Source organism: Amblyraja radiata, chromosome 21, assembly GCF_010909765.2.
Source record: "Amblyraja radiata isolate CabotCenter1 chromosome 21, sAmbRad1.1.pri, whole genome shotgun sequence".
NCBI classification, from domain to species: Eukaryota; Metazoa; Chordata; class Chondrichthyes; order Rajiformes; family Rajidae; genus Amblyraja; species Amblyraja radiata.
In genome coordinates this window covers 6,700,850-6,723,366 of record NC_045976.1, presented here as the reverse complement: position 1 = coordinate 6,723,366, position 22,517 = coordinate 6,700,850, and the positions used below count along the sequence as shown (strand labels likewise).

General features: G+C 45.6%; 1 protein-coding gene across 1 annotated transcript in view; it reads left to right on the top strand.

The window, feature by feature from the left end:
- Positions 1 to 6,077, top strand: part of nudt4 (nudix hydrolase 4) — a 72,753-nt gene extending 66,676 nt beyond the window's left edge. The window contains exon 5 of the mRNA XM_033039419.1: positions 3,891 to 6,077. Within this exon, the coding sequence (XP_032895310.1) occupies positions 3,891 to 4,096 (206 nt within the window). The 3' untranslated portion in view covers positions 4,097 to 6,077. The remainder of the gene's footprint in view (positions 1 to 3,890) is intronic.
- Positions 6,078 to 22,517: the final 16,440 nt, after the last annotated feature.

Genomic DNA, 22,517 nt, shown 5'->3' with positions numbered 1-22,517 from the left:
TTAAACCTGCATCTGCAGTTCCTTCCTACACATTCAAAACTTCAGGTTTCGCTTAGCCTTTTATTGGGCTGTAATTAAAACAGAACTTGGCATAATATAATTTAGCAGTGATAATGAGAGCAAGGTCCGAAGACACCAATGAAAGATTATTGATTTGATGGATTGAGCTTGAAATGAATTATTCCATCCTGATTTATTTTTCTTCGTGTGACATCTTGAAAGACTCGCCTATTAAGGACAATCTTAGCACAAGCATCTCCCTTGTGTCATCGATGAACTTCCCTCCATTTTATAGTGAAGTGTGGTGGCTCGTTTGGGAACTGTACAGTGCCATTCTAAATGCTTCAGTTAATAGTAGTTTGTACCTGCATGCAGTACCTTCTAAGTCGACAATGCATACAACCTCTGCTTGTTAAAGACAATGAATGTTGTTGAATTCCCTGCCAGTATTGTGCGGTGAGATCATTAACCTGAGATGGAACTGGCTCAGCCAGAAATGTGTGGAGATGGAGACAAATTAATTGCACTTTACTGGTCCTAGGTACAAGTTTTTGAATTTAATGACTTTCCTACTCTTAAAGACTACTCCGTAGTCTGGATCATGCTCCTGGTGAAACAAGTCAGAAATGTTGGTGGCACAGTGGTAGAGTCGCTGCCTTGTAGCTCCAGGGACCCGGGTTCCATCCTGACTACGGGTGCTGTCTGTATGGATTTTGTACGTTCTCCCCATGACCTGCGTGGGTTTTCTCCGAGATCTTCGGTTCCCTCCCACACTCCAAAGACGTGCAGGTTAATTGGCTTGGTGTATGTGTAAAATTGTCCCTAGTGTGTGTAGGATGATGTTAATGTGCGGGGATTGCTGGTCAGCGCGGACTCGGTGGGCCGAATGGCCTGTTTCAGTGCTGTATCTCTAAACTAAATCTCAAGTCAATTAATCAGCATCTGTGGAAAGAGAAGCCAGTTAACATTTTGGATCAAAGCTGATCAGACTGAATGTTTAGGTAATCAGCCTAGTGGTGCCCCAATTCTGCACTGACTGCTCCACCTCCTACCTGAGGTCCATATACAGCATTGTCCCGTTGCTTCAGCCTACTGTTGCCCTGGCAAACTTCCTGCCTTGACTCGATCCTGTTTTCCAAGGTCCAGTCCCTTCTACCCTCCGTGATACTCCCGATGACCTTTGACAGTTTCCGATTCACTGGTCCCAACTGGCTCATCGTAATGTTCACTCCCTTTACACCTCCATCCCACATCAGAAAGATCGGAGGCCCTCCCTTTTTTCCTCAAACGTAGGCCTAACCACTCTGCAACACACTCGGAGTTTAATTTAGAGATACAGTGTGGATATGGGCCCTTCGGCCCACTGACACCGCACCGACCAGTGATCAGCCCTCACATTAACACTATCCTACCCACTCAGGACAATTTACACATACACCAAGAAGAACATACAAACTCCGTACAAACAGCATCCGTAGTCTGGATCAAACACGGGTCTCCGGTGTTGTAAGGCAGCGACTCTGCCATTGTGCCACCGTGCCGCCAACCATTGTTTGGGGGCGGCACGGTGGCGCAGCGGTAGAGTAGCTGCCTTACAGTGCCGGAGACCCGGGTTCGATCCAGACTACAGGTGCTGTCTGAACAGAGTTTGTATATTCACCCTGTGAGCTGCATGGGTTTTCTCTGAGAACTTCAGATTCCTCCCACACTCCAGATATACAGGTTTATAGGTTAATTGGCTTGGCATAAATGTAAAAAATGTCCCTAGTGTAGGAAAGTGCTAATGCATGGGGATCACTGGTCAGTGCGGACTCAGTGGGCCGAAGGGCCTGTTTCCATGCTGTATCTCTGAACTAAACACGCATTCAATTCCTGGAACTTGTTCTTGTACTCACAACTTCTCCTATTTGTTCCCTTTCTCCAGAATAGAGATGTAGCTATGGGAACTTCAGTTAAACTGTCTTTTTGTCAGATGCTTAGAACGTTCTCTTGTGGGACCACTCCCCCAACTTTTTCTCTGATACATTGCCAACTGCATTGGTATGGCATCTTGCATCTTTACAGAACTTGAATTTCATTACATTTGCCGTCAACTGCTCTCATTTATTTGCTCCATCTCTGACACGTTCATTTCTCGATCTGTCTATCTCGAGGTAGAGAAGAGTTTGGAAGAGCAGGTCATGTCTCACTAACTTGATTTTTATTGAGGAGGTGGCGAAGGGAATTGATTAAGGTAGGGCGGTGGATGTTGTATACATGGATATAAGGCTTTTGATAAGATCCTTCATGGTAAGCTGATCCAGAAGAGATGTACGGGATTTGCGATGACTTGGTCATGTAGACTCAGAACTGGCTTATTCATAGAAGACAGAGGGTGAGGTGGAAGATAGATATTCTGGCTGGAGGTCCATGACCAGTGGAGTTCCACAGGGATCCGTGCTGGGACCTCTGCTGTTTGCGATATATATTTAGGACCTGAACGTACTGGTAGAAGGGACTGAGTTCCCCTGGTCTTTAGGCAATAGAGATATAGTGTGGAAACGGTATGTGTAGGAATGAACTGCAGATGCTGGTTTAAATCGAAGATAGACACAAAGAGTCTTGACCGAAACGTCACCCATTCCTTCTCTCCAGAGATGCTGCCTGTCCTGCAGAATTTTGTGTCTATCTTCAGTGTGGAAACGAGCTCTTCAGCCCACCGAGTCCACGTCGACCAGCGATCACCCGTACACCAGTTCTATCCTACACACTATGGGCAATTTAGGGAGTCAATTAACCTACAAACCTGCATGTCTTTGGAATGCGAGAGGAAACCAGAGCACCCGGAGTAAACCCACGCAGTCGCACGGAAGAATGTGCAAACTCCATACAGACAGCACCCGTAGTTAGGATCGTACTCAGGTCTCTAGCGCTGTAAGGCAGCAACTCTACCATTGCCCCACCGTGCCGCCTTAAACAAGAACAACTGTGGAGGGATCTTCGTGCTGTGGGTCACTTTGACTTGCATTGATTTGTATTTAATTGCTGTGAGAGGTATGATACTGTGAATAATATCTCAAACTCAAAACGGTTGGATCTCAGAGCTGTCAGTATAAGATCATGGGTTGAGATAAGGTTCATATTTATCTGACTGCCTAGCATGTGATTGAGTAAATGAGATCTCGATTCCCCTACTCTGGGCAATAGACTGTGCGTTTACCTATTTCTCTCATGATTTTGTACACAAATGGTAGACACCAATTTTTGATAGACAGATAGTCAGAACAAAGGCCAGGGAGGATTGTGAAGCCAGAGTAGCATGAGGGGAGGGTGGAGAGTGAGAGTCTAGGTGGTGTGCAGAGGAGGGGAGAGAAAGGGGGGGATTTGTTATAAGGTCATAAGTGATAGCAGAATCAAGTCTGCTCTACTATTCTATCATGGCTGATCTAAATCTCCCTCCTTTCTCTTGCCTCTCCCCATAACCCCTGACACCCATACTAATCTAGGATCTATCTATTCCTGCCTTGAAAATATCCATTGACAGCCTCCACAGCCTTCTGTGGCAAAGAACCCCACAGATTCACCACGCTCGGACTAAATAAATTCCTCCTCGTCCTAAAGGAACATCCTTTAATTCTGAGGCTATGACTTCTGGTCCCCCACAGTGGAAACGGCCTCTCCACATCCACTCTATCCAACTCTTTCACTGTTTGAAAAGTTTCAATGAAGTCCCCTCCATCATTCTTCTAAACTCCAGAGAGTACAAGCCCAGTGCCGTTAAACGATCATCATATTGTCGGGGATGACCTAAAATTGGAGAATTCAATGGTGGTTTGTTGACAAATATGTTGGATGCCCTTGCGTTGCCGCCAGTAACGTTTGCATTTGTCGCTGCTTCCCTACCTCTGCAGGAAGGAAAAGGGAATGGTTTAAAGTTGAAGATGCCATCAAGATCTTGCAGTGTCACAAGCCGGTACACGCGGAGTACTTGGAAAAGCTGAAACTGGCCTGCTCCAGCACGAACGGGAACTCGGTGGTCTCCACACTCACAGGCGACACAGCCACTTTGTACGTGACCTCGTCGCAGTCTCCAGGAATGCCGTCTGACCTCAGATGAAACGGACATTGGCGTGGCCTTGCAGATGGTGCAGCGCGTTAATCGATTGCACTCTGCTTTTGCAAGCAGAGTGGTCTAGTTTAGGTTGTACATGTATAAATACTTTTGCATGAATACTTGCAGTGTTGATATGATACTTTTTATATGTAAGATAGTGTTGAAAACCAAAGCCATACATTGATTTATGTTAGCATCATTTTGTTAGACGTGCCTTTCAGGCTACTAAATGTTTTAAGATTGCATTGCACAGGAGAATATCTTTAATCCTGTTTCAATTTTAATATGTATAACAAGCCACAGATGTGAAAATTACTTTCTCCATTGGTGCTTTACAATGGTAATGTGGTAGCTGATGAATGTTTCTCCACTTAAATTCTGAGAAAGGCTCGGAATAAACACTGAAAGATCCACTAAGAGTGGTTTTGTTCAACACTCGATTTCAAAGTGTATGCCTTGAGAAATGAATTGCCCGTTTTTAATTATTTGGATAACTGATTGGAATTCCTCTACCCTATTTCTTCACCATCCCCACTAAAATCATCTTGAAATGAAATGCTTGAATCCTTGACCTGATGTGATGCAGCAATGGGCTTTCATTTCAAGGTTTCACTGAACTGCAGTTGAAAATATAAATATCTCCAGCGATTATTTGCAATGTTCATCTCTCCAATCCTATTACTAATTAAAATAGCAGCCACAAAATGCTGAAGTAACTCAGCCGGGCCAGGCAGCATCTTTGCAGAGAAGATTCCTTCTCGACAGAGATGCTGTCTGTCCCGCCGAGTTACTCCAGCATTTTGTGTCTGCATTCGATTTAAACCAGCATCTGCAGTTCTTTCCTACACATAAAATAACAGCCACTTTGGCTTTTGTACCAAATCTGTAACTTTCTACACTGCGTAGATTTTATTTTAAAAAAAATTTCCCCCCTTTTTATCTTCCTGCTTTCTTTATTTTGTTTGCCTTCTCTACAAACTAATTATCCCATACCAAATTCACCATGCGATGCAAAAATTGCTGCTTCCTTTTGAAGTCCAGCTTGTCTTTATAAATATTCTCTGCCTCTTGAATGAAAGAACTGCCACCCTGTTATGTGGAGGATGCTTCAGAAGATGAATGGAATCTAATTATTGCCTGGGCAAAATGGAAGTTCCTCAAATATCCTTCGCCTGAACATTCAATTCCCTTTCATGTGTCTTGTTTAAATTTGCAAGCTTGCAAGTCTGTATTTGACATGCATGTACCTTGCTCATTGCAAAAGGTGGTGGTCTGTTTTACACAAAGTAACACTCCAGGAGGCTAGATTTGCCAGGAATTGGCTAAAGTGGCTTGGACGAATTGGGGTATCGTTTTCTTTTTTGTTTTCAACAGTTGCTAGGAAGATTTTTATTTTTGTTTGTTTGAAAAAGCAAGGCAATGCTGCAGATTTTGCAGTTGTCTTTTATGGATTATCGTAATCCAGACCCAAGCAACCTGCCCTCCTGGTTACAGGAGTCCCCATTAAAATGGAGGTGGAGTGTTTCCAATGAAGTAAAGGCCTGGAGTACAGACTTGCCCTGTCATCAGTGTGTATCTGGAGCACTGTTGATTTGCAGAGATTCCTTCTAATATGTAGCACTATCCCGGTTTGTATCAATGGAAATAATCCATTACTTTCCCCAAACGCCCATCTCCGCTGTGGCCAACAAGCATTTTAATTGTAATATTGTGATTGCAAACAGTAGCCAAATCACTTCTGGGAATGAATCTGCCTTCTCCACTCTCAGCCTGCAGTCTTCGAGTTTTCAATATTGCTTCATTTCATTGCAGTGCCTCACTGTCGGTTGATTTCTACCTCTGTCCTAGAAACCCATCACCTTACAATCTTTCTGTACGGTCCCAAAGACACCATTTGAGAGAGTCTACTGTATTTGATTTTAAAAAAATCATTTTCTTAATGAGACTAATAGTCTTGAATAAAACTGAATTTTGAACAATGTCACTTGCTTCTGTGAGTGGTTTGATTTACTTGCATGTATGCACGTGTGAACAGGTGCCCTCTGAGCAAGGGGAGAGAATGAACAGAATTGATTGAATGTTTTCATGAAAGTTTCAATATTCTGGGTGTAATCTGGTTCAGGTTGATTACTGCGCAAACACCTCATCAGTGGTTATCTCGCGCAGGTCGGAGTGAATAGAGTAGTGATTCAATTTTGAAGTGGGCCTTTTTGACCAAGTTGAGGAGATCCAGTTGCTCAATCCCCTTTTTAAATGACGTGTGTTGGGTGGTAACATATTCCATTCCCTTATCGTCCTTGGGTAAAGGGAATATTGGTAGCAAAGTTTATTGAAATTTAGCGAGTTGATGATGCAGGCACTGTTATTTTGTCTCATGGCCGTTGCTGCTCTGGGATGACGGGAGATTTGATGGCCTGATATTGGATTGGACTGGATTCCTTTATTGTCATTCAGACCTTTCGAAATTTCGTTGCCTGCAGTCATACATATAATAATAAATAACAAAACATACAATAAACACAAATTAACATCCACCACAGTGAGTTCACCAGGCACCTCCTCATTGTGATAGAGGCAAAAGTCTTAAAGTCTCTGTCTCTTCCCTCCTTGTTCTCCCTCTGCGCTAAGGCGATCCAGGCTTCCGTTGTTGTGCCCTGCCGGATGATGGTGAGCTCTGCGAATGGGCCGGTTCAAGCTCCGTGGCCCGGGGTGGTCGAAGCTGCCGCACTCCAGTCCAGCGGTCGCAGCTGTAGTTGCGGGAGCTCCAGAAAAACAGGTCACCAATCTGTGACCTACGAGCTCCCGACGATGTCGTCCACTGGCCCGCGGCTGAGCCCTGAATTCAGGTCGCCGCCGCCAGAACGTCGCCTCAACTCCGCATGTTGAAAAATGTCCACGATAGTCCCGAGTACCTACGAGTGGCTATTACCGTAATTCTCCGAGTTCGAATCAGGGGAAACTCGGGAGAACTCTTGAATTAGCTCGTACAGTGGGACAGCCCCATTAGCCTGATTCTGCGGAACTCAAGCGTATCCAATCCGAGAGAAGTCAGCATATTATTCACGCTTGATTTGCTTGTAGTCATTACATACAAAAGCAGGCTGCTCGGCGTTGTACTTTCTCCAGGGTGATCTTGTTGTTGTTGAAAGGATCCCATAGGGCTCATACTATACTCCAATTTGGACCTGACCAAGGACTATGTTTAATTGACACTTTACTTTGGAACCAACCATTTTACACGCTGTCCCATATGCAACTTTGTCTAAGATGGTTAGCACCTGGTGTGCATCTGCTCAGCATCTTGTAGACGGGCAAGAACTGCTGCTCACAGATAGACATCTCATTCCTGACTGTGAACAACATCAACTCTCGGTGGCGCAGCGGTAGGGTGATATGATTTACTGATATGAGCTCTTGCTACTGGTGTGGCTGTGGATCTTCAAACACTTAGACTGAGGGAAATATATTGACATTGTTAATTTGGTACCAAACAGACGTGCGTCGCAGAACACTGCTGAAACGGGTCAAGCAGCATCTGTCAAGGCAAAAGGTGCAAGTTGATGTTTTGGGTATAAACACTACCTCAGGACTACCTCAGTGGGTCAGGACGGTGCTTCCAGGACAGGGGTCACAGCTTAAGGATAAGGGGGAAATCCTTTAAAACCGAGATGAGAAGAACTTTTTTCACACAGAGAGTGGTGAATCTCTGGAACTCCCTGCCACAGAGGGTAGTCGAGGCCAGTTCATTGGTTATATTTAAGAGGGAGTTAGATGTGGCCCTTGTGGCTAAGGGGATCAGAGGGTATGGAGAGAAGGCAGGTACGGGATACTGAGTTGGATGATCAGCCATGATCATATTGAATGGCGGTGCAGGCTCGAAGGGCCGAATGGCCTACTCCTGCACCTAATTTCTATGTTTCTATGTTTCTATGAAAGGGAATGGGGAAGATTGCTAGTACATAGCTGCACAAGGGGACAGAGTTGAAGCAGTAGTTGGTGGGTGGAACTAGGGAAGGGGTAACAGGTAGATGATACAAGGTGGGTTACAGGTTAGTGGGTAATGGGTGGATCAGGATGGGCAGGGGTTGATGAATAGAGGGAATGGATTGGATGCACAAAGGGAGAAGAATACTCGGTGGACAAGCAAGTGGGTGTGGGGGAAGAACACCAGTGGAGCGGGTTACTTGTAATTGGGGAAAATTCATTATACCATTGTTCAAACTACCCGAGAGGAATATGAAATGTTGTCCTTCTAATTTGCACTTGGCCACACTGGCATTGTGACATAACAGTAGAGTTGCTGCCTTACAGCGCCAGTGACTCTGGTTCGATCCCGACCATGGGTGCTGTCTGTATGGAGTTTGTACCTTCTCCCCGTGACCATCGTGCTTGTTTTCTCCGGGTTCTCCGGTTTCCTCCCGCACTCCCACGACTCGCAGGTTTGTATGTAAATTGGCTTTGGTAAAATTGTAAATGATCCCTAGTTTATGTGTAGTGTTAGTGTACGGGGATCGCTGGTTGGGCTGAAGGGCCTGTTTCCCCGCTATATCACTAAACTAAAACTAAACATCATTCACAGTTTTATAGTGCACCTAACGTTGCAAAATGTCCCACGCCACAGGATTGTAGGAAGCTTTACCAGATTGGCATCTCATTTTACATGTGATTTGCCCTTCTCCACCCTCTGAGTCAGGGTCAGCCCACTGCCATAATGTTAGTGATGGAGAGAGGATTATGCCCGACCGACAAGTCACAGATTGTACTAGAATATGATTGTGCTGCCTGTAGACGATAACAGCTTGCAGCTACCCAGTTTGCAAGTGCCAAATCTTTCCTATTTAGATGGAAAACAGTCAGCAGAGTCTACAACCTCAAAAGGACACAAAAGTGCTGGAGTAACTCAGTGGGTCAGGCAGCATCGCTGGAGAACATGGTGAGATGACATTTTGGATCTGGACCCTTCAGGCAGAGAGGAGAAGAACTTCTACAAAGTCTGCATACCTTGAGAAGATTTCACAGCGAAGCAGTCGAAATGTAGAAACCAGGAACTGCAGATGCCGCAGTCTGAAGAAGGGTCCTGACTTGAAACGTTGCCTATCCATGTTTTCCAGAAATGCTGCTTGACCTGCTGAGTTATTCCACCACTTTTAAACAGAACAGTACTATGAAGCAAGGTGTAGCTGAGTGTACTGTGGTTGCTAAGAAGGCACCAAGTAGTGTTTGGAGGTGGTATGTGGATGCAATTTGATGAGTTTCTAGCAACGACTGTAAATGATGTGTGCATTGTGGATACGGGTCTTACAATTAAGGAAAGACAGCGTAATGACCAGACAAAATCCAATCTTTGTACAGTACAATAAGGTCATAAGGAACAGGAGTAGAATTAGACCATTCGGCCCATCAAGTCTACTTTGCCATTCAATCATGGCTGATCTCGTTGTCTCTAATGCATTTCGTTGTCTCTGTACTGTACACTGACAATGACAATTAAAATTGAATCTGAATCTGATCTATCTCTCCCTCCTAACCCCATTCTCTTGCCTTCTCCCCATAACCTCTGGCACCATGAGATGCCAATCTGTTAACAATGGAATGTATCCTTACTGTGTAGATTGGACTTTATTTTCACAAGGAATCACGATTGTCACACTCGTCGACAAATGCATCTGCCACAGGTTGACTCTGTGAAAACTTGAGTAACTTCATGTGGAGCAGCAGAGATTCTTCGATCAGCTTAAATTAGAGGAACTTGTTGCTTTTACAGTGGGTTTGGTTGGTGTGATATCCACTTGGGTTCCCTTTCCGTGGCCTTTTTATAGAAGATAGACACAAAGTACTGGAGTAACGCAGCGGGTCAGGCATCATCTCTGGAGAAAAGAAATAGGTGACTTTTCGTGTCACCCGAAATGTCAACTATTCCTTTACTTCTGGAGATGCTGCCTGACCCACTGCGTTACTCCAACACTTGGTGTCTATCTTCGGAATAAACCAGCATCTGCAGACCCTTCCTACGACTTATGGTAGGACGCATTTTCAGATTGCAGAGCAGATATGTATTGAGGACCATGCACTGCTGCTACCATCATCACTCAAAGAAGATTGATATTTTAATGAGAACTGTGCATGTTATGAATTGTGCATGTTATTAGCAGGATGCACAGATACGGGATCGTGTTAGTGGCACTTCACATAGAAACATAGAAAATAGGTGCAGGAGGAGGCCATTTGGCCCCTCGAACCAGCACCGCCGACTATTTTCTGTGTGCTTAAGCAAAGCAAGAATTTCATTGTCCTATACAAGGACACATGACAATAAACTCACTTGAACTTGAACTTCATTGTGATCATGGCTGATCATCCACAATCAGTAACCCGTGCCCGCCTTCTACACAAATACCTTGATTCCACTGGCTAGCGCCTAGAGCTCTATCTAACTCTCTTTTAAATTCATCCATTGAATTGGCCTCCACTGCCTTCTGCAGCAGAGAATTCCACAAATTCACAACTCTCTGTGATTTATTTATTTATTTATATTATATTTTTTCTCATCTCAGTTTTAAATGGCCTCCCCTTTATTCTTAGATTGTGGCCCCTTGTTCTACTTCTGGTCTCCCCCAGCATTGGGAACATTTTCCCTGCATCTAGCTTGTCCAGTCCTTTTATAGTTTTATATGTTTCTATAAGATATCCTCTCATCCTTCTAAATTCGAGTGAATACAAGCCCAGTCTTTCCTCATACGACAGTCCCGCCATCCCAGGGATTAACCTCGTGAACCTATGCTGCACTGCCTCAATAGCAAGTATGTCCTTCCTCAAATTAGACCAAAACTGCACACAATACTCCAGATGTGGTCTCACCAGGGCCCTGTACAACTGCAGAAAGACCTCTTTACCCCTATACTCAAATTCTCATTATGAAGGCCAACATGTCATTAGCTTTTTTCACTGCCTGCTGTACCTGCATGTTTACTTTCAGTGACTGGCATACAAGGACACCCAGGTCTCGTTGCATCTCCCCTTTTTCCAAATCTGACACCATTGAGATAATAATCTGCCTCTTTGTTCTTGCCACCATAGTGGATAACCTCACATTTATCTACATTATACTGCATCTGCCATGCATCCGCCCACTCACTCAACCTGTCCAAGTCACCCTGCAACCTCCTAGCATCCTCTTTGCAGTTCACACTGCCACCCAGCTTTGTGTCATCTGCAAATTTGCTAGTGTTACTTTTAATCCCATCATCTAAATCATTAATATATATTGTAAATAGTTGCGGCCCCAGCACTGAGCCTTGCGGCACTCCACTCGCCACTGCCTGCCATTCTGACAGGGACCCGTTTATTCCTACTCTTTGTTTCCTGTCTGCCAACCAATTCTCTATCCATGTCAATACCCTACCCCCAATACCCCCAATACCATGTGCTCTAATTTTGCCCACTAATCTCCAATGTGGGACCTTATCAAAGGCTTTCTGAAAGTCCAGATACACTACATCCACTGGCTCTCCTTCATCCATTTTACTTGTCACATCCTCAAAAAATTCCAGAAGATTAGTCAAGCAGGATTTCCCCTTCATAAATCCATGCTGACTTGGACCAATTATTTTACTGCGACCCAAATGCGCTGTTATTACTTCTTTAATAATTGACTCCAGCATCTTCCCCACCCCCGATGTCAGGCTAACTGGTCTATAATTCCCTGTTTTCTCTCTCGCTCCTTTCTTGAAGAGTGGGATAACATTAGCTACCCTCCAATCCACAGGAACTGATCCTGAACCTCTAGAACATTGGAAAATGATCACCAATGCATCCACGATTTCTAGAGCCACCTCCTTGAGTATCCTGTGATGCTGACCATCAGGCCCTAGGGATTTATCAGCCTTCAGTCCCATCAGTCTACCCAATACTATTTCTCGCCTAATGCAAATTTCTTTCAGTTCCTCTGTCTCCCTAGATCCTATGTCCTCTAGTACATCTGGGAGATTGTTTATGTCTTAGTGAAGACGGAACCAAAGTACCTGTTCAACTCTTCTGCCATTTCCGTGTTCCCCATAATAATTTCATCTGTTTCTGCCTTCAAGGGACCCACATTTTTCTTAACTAATCTTTTTCTCTTAACATACCTAAAGAAGCTTTTACTACCCTCTTCATATTCTTGGCCAGCTTACCCTCGTACTTCATCTTTTCACCCCGTATTGCCCTTTTTGTTACCTGCTGATGTCCTTTGAAAGTTTCCCAATCCTCTAGCTTCCCACTACTCTTTGCTATGTTATGCACCTTTTCTTTTAGTTTTATTCCATCCCTAACTTTCCTTGTCAGCCACGGTTGCCTCTTACTCCCCTTAGAATCTTTCTTCCTCTTTGGAATTAAATATTCCTGCATCTTCTGGATTATGCCCAGAAATTCCTGCCATTGTTGTTCCACCATCATTCCTGCTAGAATCCATTTCCAGTCGACCTTGACCAGCTCCTCTCTCATGCCTTCATAGTTCCTTTTGTTTAACTGCAACAATTACACTTCTGATTTAACCTTCTCCCTCTCAAATTGCAAACTTATATTATGGTGACTACCTCCTAGTGGTTCCTTTACCTTGAGTTCCCTTATTATATCTGGTTCATTAGACAACACTAAATCCAGCATTGCCTTCTCTCTGGTAGGCTCCAGTACAAGCTGTTCTAAGAATCCATCTCGGATGCACTCTACAAACTCCCTTTCTTGGGGTCCAGAACCAACCTGATTTTCCCAGTGTACCTGCGTATTGAAATCCCCCATCACCACAATGGCATTACCTGTGTACATGCCAATTTGAACTCCTGCTGCAACTTGTTTAGAGTAAGGAAACACCTCCTAATCCGATTCTACACAGCCATCATCCAAAGCATGCTCACTTCATCAATTACAGTCTGGTTCAGCAGTTTAGACACTCACTCCCGTAATAAATTACAGCGCATAGTTAACAAAGCATCCAAAATCATCAGCACTCCCCTTCCATCAATAGAATCACTCCATCACAAAAGGTCCGTGTCAAGAGTGAAGAAAATCATCTCTGATCCCTCCTACCCAGCTCACCACATCTTCCACCTGCTGCCATCAGGAAGGCGCTACAGCTCACTGCCCGCCAAGACATCTCGATTTAAAAACAGTTCTTACCCACACGCAATCCGAATTCTGAACACACTATGATAACAGCACATATCCTCCCCATGCATGTACTGTATATTGTATGATGTTGTGTTTTATGTTATGTTTGACGGGAATCAGCCTACCTTGTAACATCCTGTACTGAACCTGAATTCCACCAACTTGACTGTGTGGTCATTAAATAATCTAATCTAATCTAATCTAATATCCAGGCTACTATTTGGGGGCCTGTAGATAACTCCCATTTAGTGTCTTCTTACCTTTACAATTCCTCAATTCTATCCACAGCGACTCTACATCATCAGTCCCTATGTCACCCCTCACAAGGGAATGAATTTCATCCCTCACCAACAGAGCTACCCCACCTCCTCTGCCCACCTGCCTGTCCCCCCCCCCCCCCCCCCCCCCCACTATTTAGTTTAAACCCACCCGTATAGCAGTGGCAAACCTGCCTGCCAGAATGCTGGTCTCCCGCCTGTTAAGGTGCAACCCGTTCCTTTTGTACAATTCACCCTTACCCCAAAACAGATCCCAGTGGTCTAAGAATCTAAATCCCTGCCCCTTGCACCAGCTCCTCAGCCACACATTCGGATCCGCTATCTCCCTGTTCCTGCCCTCGCCAGCATGAGGAACTGGAAGCAAACTGGAGATAATCACCCTGGAGGTCCTGCTTTTCAGCCTTCTTCTGAGCTCTCTAAAGCAAAGATTATAGAGCGGTTCTATAGAGCATTATTCTAGAGAGGTTATATAGAGCGGTTATATAAAGATTATATCTGCTCGATAATCTTTGCTCTAAAGTCAGAATCTCTTTCCTCTTCTTCCCGACGTCATTAGTGCCGACACGTACTACCACTTCCAGCTGCTCTCCTTCCCCCTTGAGGATGCCCAGCAATCGGTCTGTGACATCCTGGACCCGGGCACCAGGGAGGCAACACGCCATCCTTGAATCCCGCCTGTTGCCACAGAAACCCCTGGCCGTACCTCACACGATGGAGTCCCCGACTACCACGGCTGCTTTGAGTGATTCTATTCCCACAGCATCAAATTGCGGAGGAGGACGGAGCGAATGTGAAGTCGATGGATAGGGGACCAGGAATCCGCCCGAAGGCGCGTCGGTCGGTCGGCGTAACCGGGAGGGAGCTGGAGATGTTAGCCCGAGGAGCAAGGGCCGGTTGGGAGGGTGAACAGGGGTAATGCCTCCAGCGCCTTCAATGTCGGCTGCAGGAGGTGCCTCCGGGACACAAAGATGGCCGGGCCAGGAGAGGAGAGGGATGTCAGTTCGAGGGAACTGCTCCAGTACATCGAGCGCGCATGCCGACCGGACTTTGAATAACGGCGCCAAAACGTGGCAGCGCCCGCGTGGGTGATCTCTGCAAAAATAATTTCACCGTGCAGTTCCCCAAACAATGAACCATTGAATCATTGAGGAATACAAGTCAGGAGAGTCCTCTCCTGGGATTGGTGGGAGCGGAAGTGTAGAAGATGGAAATTGTCTGTAGTGTTGAGCTCTTGCTACTCCAGACCTGCCCTGGTCTGGCTGTGGATCTTCACACACTTAGACTGGGAGAAATATATTGACATTGTTAATTTGGTACCAGACAGATGTGTGTCGCAGAACACTGCTGAAACGGGTCAAGCAGCATCTGTGAAGGCAAAAGGTGCAAGTTGATGTTTTGGGTATAAACACTACCTCAGGACTGAAATGGAATGGGGAAGATTGCTAGTACATAGCTGCACAAGGGGACAGAGTTGTTGGTGGGTGGAACGAGGGGGAAGGGGCTATAGGTAGATCTTCTTGCGTATGGCGTGCACAGCCTAAAGTTGTAGTTCAACTTGTTCTATTTGATCTTATTTGATTGTGCACGCCGGGTTGATTGCATTCGTCGAAACAGGGCGGACCACGTGAAGGTTGCAATCTTCCACCCCATAGGTAGATGATACAAGGTGGGTTACAGGCTAGTTGGTAATGGGTGGATCAGGATGGGCAGGGGTTGATGAATAGAGGGAATGGATTGGATGCGATGCACAAAGGGAGAAGAACACCGGTGGACAAGCGAGTGGGTGTGGGGGAAGAACACCGGTGGACAAGCGAGTGGGTGTGGGGGAAGAACACCGGTGGACAAGCGAGTGGGTGTGGGGGAAGAACACCGGTGGACAAGCGAGTGGGTGTGGGGGAAGAACACCGGTGGACAAGCGAGTGGGTGTGGGGGAAGAACACCAGTGGAGCGGGTTACTTGTAATTGGGAAAATTCATTATTTATACTATTGTTCAAACTACCCTAGAGGAATATGAAATGTTGTTCTTCCAATTTGCACTTGGCCACACTGGCATTGTGACATAACAGTTGAGCTGCTGCCTTACAGCGCCAGAGACTCTGGTTCGATCCCGACTATGGGTGCTGTCTGTATGGAGTTTGTACCTTCTCCCCGTGACCAACGTGGGTTTTCTCCGGGTGCTCCGGTTTCCTCCCCCACTCCAAAGACGGACAGGTTTGTAGGTTAATCGGCTTTGGTAACATTGTAAATTGTCCCTAGTGTGTAGGATAATGTTAGTGTACAGGGGGATCGCTGGTCGGCTTGATCTCGGTGGGCCGAAGGACCTGTGTCCACGCTGTATCTCTAAAGTCTAAAGTAAAACAATGGAGAGGGTGAGAACATACAAATTGGAGTGGGAAGGAAGGTTAAAGTGACATGCACCCAGAAGGTGGAGATGGCCATGTGCGGGTGCTCAGAAGGATGGTCACTTAGTCTACGTTGGTTTTCACCAGTGTAGAAGATACCACTGATATCGAATGAGGTAGACCAGTTTAGAGATACAGCATGGAGAAACAGGCCCTTTGGCCCAGAGTCCGCAATGCCCAGAGATCCCCGCACATTAACATTATCCTACACGTACTGGGGAAATTTACAATTTTACCAAGCCAATTAACCTACAAACCTGTACAGTGCATTCAGAAATTATTCAGACCCCTTCACTTTTTCCACATTTTGTTACGTTACAGCCTTATTTTAAAGTGGATTAAATTCATTTGTTTTACCATCAATCTACCTTATTTTAAAGTGGATTAAATTCATTTGTTTTACCATCAATCTACACACAATAGCCCAGAATGAAGATGCGAAAACAGGTGTTTATAAATTTTTGCAAAATAATTAAAAATAAATAACTGAAATATCACATTTACATAAGTATTCAGACCCTTTGCTATGACACTCAAAATTGAGCTTCGGTTCATCATGTTTCCATTGATTATCCTTGAGATGTTTCTACAACTTGATTGGAGTCCACCAGTGGTAAATTAAATTGATTGGACATGATTTGGAAAGGCACACACCTGTCTATATAAGTTCCCGCAGTTGACTCTGCATGTCAGAGCAAAAACCAAGCCATGAAGACAAAGGAATTGTCCGAAGACCTCCGAGACAGGATTGTGTCGAGACACAGATCTGGGGAAGGGTATAAAACAATTTCTGCAGCATTGCAGGTCCCGAAGAGCACAGTGGCCTCCGTAAATGGAAGAACTTTGGAACCACCAGGACTCTTCATAGAACTGGCCGCCCGGCCAAACTGAGTAATCGGGGGAGAAGGGCCTTGGACCAAGACAGAGCTCCAGAGTTCCTCTGTGGAGATGGGAGAACCTTCCGGAAGGACAACTATATCTGCAGCACTCCACCAATCAGGCCTTTATGGTAGAGGCCAGACGGAAGCCACTCCTCAGTAAAAGGCACATGACAGCCCGCTTGGAGTTTGCCAAAAGGTATGAGAAACAAGATTCTCTGGTCTGATGAAACCAAGATTAAACTCTTTGGCCTGAATGCCAAGCGTCACGTCTGGAGGAAACCAGGCACCGCTCATCACTTGGCCAATACCATACCTACGGTGAAGCATGGTGGTGGCAGCATCATGCTGTGGGGATGTTTTTCAGCGGCAGGAACTGGGAGACTAGTCAGACAATAGACAATAGACAATTGGTGCAGGAGTAGGCCATATGGCCCATCAAGCCAGCACAGCCATTCAATGTGATCATGGCTGATCATCCACCATCAGTACCCCATTCCTGCCTTCTCCCCATATCCCCTGACTCTGCTATCTTCAAGAGCCCTATCTAGCTCTCTTGAAAGTTTCCAGAGAACCGGCCTCCACCGCCCTCTGAGGCAGAGAATTCCACAGACTGACAACTCTCTGTGTGAAAAAGTGTTTCCTCATCTCCGTTCTAAATGGCTTACCTTATTCTTAAACTGTGGCCCCTTGTTCTGGACTCCCCCAACATCGGGCTCATGTATCCTGCCTCTAGCGTGTCAAAACCCTTAATAATCTTATATGTTTCAGTAAGATTCCCTCTCATCCTTCTAAATTCCAGAGTGTACAAGCCCAGCTGCTCCATTCCCTCAGCATATGACAGTCCCACCATCCCAGGAATTAACCATGTGAACCTACGTTGCACTCCCTCAATAGCAAGAATGTCCTTCCTCAAATTTGGAGACCAAAACTGCACACAATACTCCAAGTGTGGTCTCACTAGGGCTCTGTACAACTGCAGAAGGACCTCTTTGCTCCTATACTCAACTTGTCTTGTTATGAAGGCCAATATGCCATTCGCTTTCTTCACTGCCTGCTGTACCTGCATGCTTACTTTCAGTGACTGATGAACAAGGACCCCCAGATCTCGTTGTACTTCCCCTTTCCCCAACTTGACACCATTCAGATAATAATCTGCCTTCCTGTTTTTGCTTCCAAAGTGGATAACCTCACATTTATCCACATTAAACTGCATCTGCCATGCATCTTCCCACTCACCCAACCTGTCCAAGTCACCCTGCATTCTCATAGCATCCTCCTCACAGTTCACACTGCCACCCAGCTTTGAGTCATCTGCAAATTTGCTAATGTTACTTGTAATCCCTTCATCGAAATCATTAATATATATTGTAAATAGCTGCGGTCCCAGCATCGAGCCTTGCGGTACCCCACTAGTCACAGCCTGACATTCTGAAAGGGACCTGTTAATCCCTACTCTTTGTTTCCTGTCTGCCAACCAATTTTCTATCCATGTCAGCACTCTACCCCCAATACCATGTACCCTAATTTTGCCCACTAATCTCCTATGTGGGACCTTATCAAATGTTTTCTGAAAGTCCAGGTACACCACATCCACTGGCTCTCCCTTGTCCATTTTCCTAGTTACATCCTTAAAAAATTCCAGAAGATTAGTCAAGCATGATTTCCCCTTCGTAAATCCATGCTGACTCGGACCGATCCTGTTACTGCTATCCAAATGTGCTGCTATTTCATCTTTTATAATTGACGCCAGCATTTTCCCAGGATCAAGGGAAAGATGAATGGAGCAAAGTACAGAGAGATCCTTGATGAAAACCTGCTCCTGAGCGTTCAGGACCTCAGACTGGGGCGGAGGTTCACCTTCCAACAGGACAACGACCCTAAGCACACAGCCAAGACAACGCAGGAGTGGCTTTGTGACAAGTCTGTGAATGTCCTTGAGTGGCCCAGCCAGAGCCCGGACTTGAACCCGATCGAACATCTCTGGAGGGACCTGAAAATAGCTGTGTATCGACGCTCCCCATCCAACCTGACAGAGCTTGAGAGGATCTGTAGAGAAGAATGAAAGAAATTACCCAAATACAGGTGTGCCAAGCTTGTAGCGTCATACCCAAGAAGACTTGAGGCTGTAATCGCTGCCAAAGGTGCCTCAACGAAGTACTGAGTAAAGGGTCTGAATACTTATGTAAAGTGATATTTCAGTTATTTCTTTTTAATTACTTTGCAAAAATTTGTAAACACCTGTTTCCGCTTTTTAAATTATGGGGTATTGTGTGTAGATTGACGATAATTTAAAAAAAAATCTAAATACATTTTTAGAATAAGGCTGTAACGTAACAAAATGGGGAAAAGTGAAGGGGTCTGAATACTTTCCGAATGCACTGTATGTCTTAGGAAACCGAATCTCACAGGGTAAACCCACTCCGGTCACGGGGAGAACACACAAACAGCACCCATGGTCAGGATCGAACCCGGGTCTCTGGCGCTGTAAGGCAGCTACTCTACTGCTTAGAAGCCTGCTTAGAGGTTAGAAGAGGTTCATGGGTCCTCACCAGCATGGGCTGTGTAGAAGCCTGGATGGTGGTGGAACGGACGGTAAGAAGACAATTGTTCCGCCACCTACGGTAGCAGAGGGAAGTGCCTGTGGGTGGGATGAGTGGACCAGAGTCGATGTGAGAGTGGTCCACACAGAGAGGCAGAGGGGATGGGTAGTTGTGACTAGTGATTAGATTAGATTAGATTAGATTAGATTTCCTTTATTGTCATTCAGACCTTTCGGTCTGAACGAAATGTTGTTGCCTGCAGCCATACATGTAATAATAACAACACACAATAAACACAAATTAACATCCACCACAGTGAGTTCACCAAACACCTCCTCACTGTGATGGAGGCAAACGTCTTAGAGTTAATGTCTCTTCCCTCCTCTTCGCCGAGGCGATACCCCACCGGGCGATGGTATCAGTCCCGCGGTTCAAGCTCCACGGCCCGGGGGTGGTCGAAGCTGCCGCCCTCCAGTCCAGTGGACGCAGCTGTTGCAACGGGAGCTCCGGAAAACAGGCACCAGCCTGTGACCTGCGAGCTCCCGACGTTGTCATCCACTGGCCCGCCGCTGAGCCCCGGATCCAGGTCGCCGCCGCCAGAACGCCGCATCAGCCGCCGGAACACCGTCTCCACCCCGCACCGGGCCGCCCACACGGCAGCGTCTCAGCCCCGCACCGGGCTGCCCCCACGGGAGCGCCTTCCAGCCGGGACCCAGGCCGCTCACACGGGAGCGCCTTCCAGCCGGTAGCCGTGCCGCCCGCACGGGAGTGTCTCAGCCCCGCGCTGTCCGCCCTCACCGGAGCGCCGAGTCGTGCCACTACCCGGACGCTACCCGGATTTGATCACACTGTGGCTGCTGGAGGATGACGTACATCAGCTGGTCTTGCACTTTGCAATACGAACTGGCATTGAGTACGGACGAGATATGGGTTCAGGGAAATTACAGATAGTCATACAGCGTGGAAACAGGCCCTTCAGCCTAACTTTCCCACACCGACCAACATCTAGTCCCATCTAGACTAGTCTCACTTGCCTGTGTTTGATCCATATCCCTCGAAACCTGTCCTATCCATGTACCTGTCTAAATATTTCTTAAACATTACGATAGTCCCTGCCTCAACTATCTCCTCTGGCAGCTGGTTCTATACACCCACCACACTGGTACCCATCAGGTTTCCATTACATCTTACCCCCCTCACCTTAAACCTATGCCCTCTGGTTCTCGATTCACCTACGCTGGGCAAGAGACTCTGTCTGTCTACCCGATCTATTCCTCTCGTGAATTTATACATTTTCTATAAGATCACAACTCATCCACCTGCACTCCAAGTTATAAAGTCCAAGCCTGCTCAACCTCTCCCTATAGCTCAGTCCCTCGAGTCCTGGCAACATCCTGGTAAATCTTCAATGAACCCTTTCAAGCTTGACATCTTTCCTATAACATGGCGACCAAAAACGAACACAATACTCTAAATGTGGCCTCACGGACATCTAGTATAACTGTAACGTGACCTCCCAACTTCTATGCTCAACCTATACTCAGATGTTAGGAATGGTTTTTTAAATAAAACTATAGGTGCTTGAAATTTGAAATAAAACGAGACCAGTTCAAACCATTAACTTTTACTCCCTCAACATATGCGGCCTGGCCTGTTTACAGCATTCCCTATTTTCATTTGGTTAGGATGATACACACTAAAGGGCCTGTCCCACTTAGGCGACTCCTTTGGCGAGTTTAGGAGATTCTGCGCTCGCCACAAGATCGCCACATGGTCGCAGGTGATTCTCCTTCATGGTCGGGAGGAGTTCCCGCATTCTGGGAACTAGTCGCGGCCTCAGTATGGTCACCGAAAAATGTTCAACATGTCAAAAATTAGTCGCCATGGAGAAAATCGATACTTTTGTAGTCGTAGGTTTAGTCGTAGTGGGGTAGTAGGTAGGCTTAGTTAATCACCTTTGCTAACCGGCCATTTTCATTGGCTCATTGCGAAAAAAAGGTATGTAAACAGCAGCACGTGATGCACTGTCATTGTGCAATTTTTCTTTCCGTGGATCAGACGGTCGGTGTGAGACATGGCTCCAAATAGAAGGCTTCAGCGCAGGGGCAGGGCACAACCCTCAACACCACCCACCAGCCTGTTATCAACATTTGTTTGTTTATGAATTTTGTATGTTTCATTACCAATAAAGGAAATCCCTGACTTTTTCACCTCAAATTGATGTATGAATATCATTCTTTTTCATAGTAGTCCCTCATGTCATCACTTATATCTCATATTTCATTTCTCATATATTTAGGTCGTTGAAACACACACAAACGCAAGGAAGGAATGCATTGTATTTAATGTTTGACTTTTCACATTGATTTTGATGAAGAAAGACACAAGCACTTCAAATGCACTGCATTTAAAAGGATTTTATTTTTATACACCTCGATAAATCTAACATTAAAACAAGCAATGCACTGAATTTAAAAGAACATTTTTTTAAGTGATTGTACGACTATAGAGACGTAGCTTGTCGTAACTTGCTTTCTGTGATCGTGGATGTAGCTGTCTGTAAGTCGAAGGCGGTCGTCTTCAGTCCCCACTATTGGGTCGCCAATTGTCACAAGTCCATCGGCGATTAAGTCATAGATAGTCGTAGCTTGTCCTACATAGGATGTCTTCTACATAGTCGTAGGGTGCGTTTGATACATTCACTTTTTCGGCGATTCAACAAGACTATGACAGTCGCCTGCACTCGCAAAAGAAGTCACCTAAGTGACTCAGGCCCTTAAAGTTCAAGTTCAAGTGAGTTTATTGTCATGTGTCCCTGTATAGGACAATGAAATTCTTGCTTTGCTTAAGCACACAGAACATAGTAGGCATTTACTACAAAACAGATAAATGTGTCCATATACCATGATATAAATATATACACACATGAATAAATAAACTGGTAAAGTGCAAATAACAGAAAGTGGTTATTAATAATCAGAGTTTTGTCCGAGCCAGGTTTAATAGCCTGATGGCTGTGGGGAAGTAGCTATTCCTGAACCTGGTTGTTGCAGTCTTCAGGCTCCTGTACCTTCTACCTGAAGGTAGCAGGGAGATGAGTGTGTGGCCGGGATGGTGTGGGTCTTTGATGATACTGCCAGCCTTTTTGAGGCAGCGACTGTGATAAATCCCCTCGATG